The sequence below is a fragment of the Symphalangus syndactylus genome, chromosome 22 (assembly GCF_028878055.3).
Source record: "Symphalangus syndactylus isolate Jambi chromosome 22, NHGRI_mSymSyn1-v2.1_pri, whole genome shotgun sequence".
Taxonomy (NCBI): Eukaryota; Metazoa; Chordata; class Mammalia; order Primates; family Hylobatidae; genus Symphalangus; species Symphalangus syndactylus.
Window position 1 is genome coordinate 36,822,704 of NC_072444.2, and position 4,186 is coordinate 36,826,889.

The 4,186-nt window shown below is 48.9% G+C and overlaps 1 protein-coding gene across 1 annotated transcript; it reads right to left on the bottom strand.

Moving 5' to 3' along the window:
- Positions 1–1,426: 1,426 nt before the first annotated feature.
- On the bottom strand, positions 1,427–2,786 carry LOC129472137 (histone H1.4-like). The gene is made up of 4 exons (XM_055261560.1): positions 2,698–2,786; positions 2,097–2,544; positions 1,857–1,955; positions 1,427–1,813 (listed from the first exon to the last, which is right to left on the bottom strand). Exons 1-4 carry the CDS (start codon positions 2,784–2,786, stop codon positions 1,427–1,429), a joined length of 1,023 nt encoding a protein of 340 aa, XP_055117535.1.
- Positions 2,787–4,186: the final 1,400 nt, after the last annotated feature.

Below are 4,186 nucleotides of genomic sequence, written 5' to 3' on the forward strand. Positions count from 1 at the left end.
TAAAATTTAGAGTTAATTTTTTAAAGATTTTTTGAAGATGTAATTCGTATTTATTTTTGTTCTATTTGACATTCTCTGAATTTTCTATATCTGAAGTTTGATTTTCTGTCACTTCTTTTAGAATATTTTTGGCAGTTATTTTGAAAAATATTTCTTTTGCTCCATTATTTTTCCCTCTTTTTTTTTTGGGATTTCAATTATAACTAGCGTGGGTAATTTCATCTCAGTCTTATGCAGGTGCTTTTTCTCAGGGTCTCAGGAATGTAGCCTTCTCACACTTCTGTTCTGTTCCTGGCTGTGTTGCTGAGCTCAGTGATATTCCTCCTTCACCTTCAAGAGCAGTTTTGTTTTGTTTTTCCTGTTTTCATACTCCCAGCATCAGGAGTATTCTAACTGTGGCAGTTTTTGTTGCCTTCCCCTACATATTAAGTGGAATATCTTGGTCTATTTGGACTTTTATAACAAAATAACATCAACTGGGTGACTAAAAAACAACAGATTTTTTTTTTCACAATTCTTGAGGCTGTAAGATCTCCAGTCAAGATGCTCACAAATTCAGTGTTGATGAGAGCCCATTTCATGGTTCATAGATGGTGCCTTCTTTCTATGTCCTCACATAGTGGAAGGCACACAAGAACTCCACTGAGCTTCTTTTATAAAGGCACTAATCCCATTCGTAAGGGCTCGGCCCCCAAGACCTGGTCACCTCCCAAGTGTTCTGCTCTCCCTGATCTGTATCATATACAGACTATCTTGGATTCCTTACCAATTGCTTGAGAGATCACAGTGGGTTTGTGGGCAAAAAGTTTTCAAGGTGATGGATCTTTCACAACTTCTGCAGCTGTCAGCGGTCTCCCAATCTGACCAGCCCCACTTTGTATTTAGGAATTTATTGATTATCCCAGCTTTACTTGTCAGAGTGGTGTCTATTTGCATCTGTCCTACGTAAGTGCATCTGTCCTCTTTCTCCTTGCAGGTGCTTGTTTTCCCTCACATTTTGACTCAGTTCTTGGCAACCTGGTTGCTATAAAAATAAAGTCAAGACTTTGAACTTAGTTTGGTTCTTTCATTGTTGTAAGGTTAGGAGCCCTATTCCATCCCAGCTCTCCAAAACCCAGAATTTTTTGGGGGTTGAAATTTTAGGCTTTCTCTTTGAATTGTTGTTTTATCTTATTTCAGTTACAATTTGCATTTTCATAATGATTAATGAGACTAAGTTTTTTTTGTGTAGTTGACTGTACCTTTGGATTTTTTTCCCAAATCCCTTTTCATTTCTTATTTTCTTTGTGGTTTTAGAAAATGTAGCTTACATATTGTAGCTTGATGTTTTTACTCAGTTAATGGCATGCTTAATGGAGAGAAAAAATATTAACTATAGTTCCCTTTTTAATTACTGTGCTTTTTTCTTTTTTAAGGAAATATTTCATTATGTGCCGCAGCGTTTTAACCGCGCCGCCGCGGCTTTTTGCGGTTTTTTACCCCCGCCGCCGCTGCGGCTTTTTGTGGCTTTTTGCCCCCGCCTCCGCGGCTTTTTGCCCCCATCGTTGTGACTTTTTCCCCCGCCGCCGCGGCTTTTTGCGGTTTTTACCCCCGCCGCCAAGGCATTTTGCCCCGTCGTCGCGGCTTTTTCCCCCGCCCCCACGGCTTTTTGCGGCTTTTTACCCCCGCACCCGAGGCTTTTTGCCCCCATCGTCGTGGCTTTTTGCGGCTTTTTGCTCTCCGCCGCCGCGGCTTTTGCTGCTGCGGCTTTTTGTCCCAGCACCCGGGGCTTTGTGCTCCCCGCCGCCACGGCTTTCTGTCCCCGTCGCCGCGGCTTTTGCCGCCACAGCATTTTGCCCCTCCCCGCCGCAGCTTACTTTTAGTGGCTTTTTGCCCCCGCCACCGCGGCTTTTTGCCCCCGCCGCCGTATCTTTTTGCGGCTTTTTCCCCCCGTTGCCGCGGCTTTTTGCCCAGGCCTGTACGACTTTTTGCCCCCGTCCCCGTGGCTTTTGCTGCTGCGGCTTTGTGCCCCCGCTGTGGTGGCTTTTTGCCCCCGCCGCTGCGGCTTCGCCCCCCCACCGCCGCGGCTTTTGCCGCCGCGGCTTTTTGTCCCCCACCGTTGCAGCTTTTTGCAGTCGTGGCTTATTGTTCCCGCCACCGCGTCTCTGAGGGCTGGAGCAGCAGACTGGGCTGCCAGCTCTACCGGCGTCCTGGCTGGAGCAGCGGCGAGGGGCCCTCCTGGTCCATCTCTTCCGTCTCGGGGGTTCCTGGCTTAAGCGCCCGCGCCCCGGGCTCCCTGCCTCGGCCACCGCAGTGTGCATAGAGCAGCGCTGTGCGCCGCCGCGATGGGAGAGAAGGAGGGCGGTGGCGGGGGTGATGAGGAGGCCGTGGAGTGAGGCGCGGGGGCCGCGGCCAGCCGGGCGCTGCAGCAGTGCCGGCAGCTCCAGAAGCTCATCGGCATCTCCATCAGCAGCCTGCTGGGGCTGCACACCAAGTGCGCTGTGTCCAAGGACCTCACCCAGCAGGAGATATGGACAGTGGTGGTAAGAGGGTCGGGGACCCGGGCTGGACTCGAGGAGCGGCCCGGACACCTTTCTCCTGGCCCCAGTTCACTCCTGGCCGAGTTTCATCCTTGAGCCCTAGTCGCCCCCTTGGAGGCTTCCCCTCGCTCCTGCACTCGCTGATGAGGCAGCCAGAGGACCCGGGACCAGCCCTCACCTTGGGCAGGATTTGTGGGGCGGGTGCGTGGTGGGAACTTGCATGGAGGCTCCAGGGGCCCGTGGGTGGGGTGGGCTGCATGTGGACATCCCCTTACCCCCCAAATTCCAATCTGGTCCAGCCCTCTCTTATCATGGGTGAGGAAACCGAAGGCCTCAGGGAGAACTGACTTGCCAGGAACCCCTGTTAAGGATAATTAACAAAGAGTGGTTATTAAAGGAGCACTGAACTGGGAGTCAGACCTGGAGGCCCACACCCTTGGTTAAGACATTATACCACCTTGAGTCTGGCCTGTTGACTGAGGGCGAGCCACTCCATCCTCGTCTGATTGTAGGGTCTTGACCTCAAGGGGCTTCCTGCAGGAAGAAGCAAATGGGTTTCCTTTCCTAGCTCTGTCCAGTACCTTAGGGACCCTGAGAACTGGAGAGATTCTTGGAGAGCCATCTAGTGTATGTCATGGGTGGGACTTTCTTGAAGGTCAGTCTGCCCAGTGTGCTGGCTCAGCCCTAATGAACTGTCTTGAATCTTTGGAGTTGTTTGTGTACTTTTAAGGGCTTTTCATCCTTGCACCAAAAGATCCCCTGGAAATGAGGTGGGAGAACATTAACTTTTTTGGGGCCTTGTGTTTTTCTTAAAAGTTCATGCACATGGCCAGGTGTGGTGGCTCACACCTGTTATCCTGTCCTGGATCCCTTGAGTCAAGGAGTTTGAGACCAACCTGGATAATATAGTGAGACCCCGTCTCTACAAAAAATAAAATATTAACCAGGGGTGGTTGTGCGCATCTGTAGTCCCAGCTACTGCTGTGGCTGAGGCGGGAGGAGCACTTGAGCCTGCACTGAGCTGTGATGTCACCAGTGTACTCCAGCCTGGGCCACAGAGCAAGACCTTGACTCAAAAGAAAAACCAACAAGAAAAATTCTTGAAGATTTTGCATTCTGTCCCACTGTCCATTGGTTTTCATGTCAAGATAATGTCAGAAATTCTTTACGATTGCTTCCAGAAGGAGTAGCCTTTTGATCTAGTGTGCAGGTGTCCAGTCTTTTGGCTTCTCAGGGCCACATTGGAAAATGAATGCTCCTGGACCACACATAAAATCCACTAATGCTAACGATAGCTGATGAAAAGATTTGTGCATAATTTTCATGATACCCACCACCACAGATAGGTGGAAAAGTCCTTGTAGTCAAAGGGTTAGACAAGGCTGATCTAGTGTCTTGTCGTCCATTTTGGCTTTCTCCCTGATTCCAGAATGCAGATAGAGATGTAGAGAGGTGCTCTCAGGACAGCTGTTGAGATAAAAAAATCGTTGTCATTTATTCCCAAGCACAGTTGTTTGTCATTTGCATTGAAAAAGTCTCCATTCAAACAGCTGTCTCATATAAAATCTATTTATATAAGTCTGTATTTTTCTGTTGTCTTGGCCTTTGTGGGCAGTAGTGTGTTTTAACCAAGCAAACTGTCCTTCCAAATAATGAAGCCAAAGTCA

Excerpts from the sequence above, each read along its gene's own strand:
- LOC129472137 (XM_055261560.1), bottom strand. The coding sequence starts at position 2,786 with ATGTCCACATGCAGCCCACCCCACCCACGGGCCCCTGGAGCCTCCATG. Across the intron at positions 1,956-2,096 it reads GACTGCAAAAAGCTGCAACG|GCCTGGGCAAAAAGCCGCGG; the intron begins GTGGGGGACAAA and ends AAAGTCGTACAG. Across the intron at positions 1,814-1,856 it reads GGGGCAAAAAGCCACTAAAA|CCGCGGCGACGGGGACAGAA; the intron begins GTAAGCTGCGGC and ends TGGCGGCAAAAG.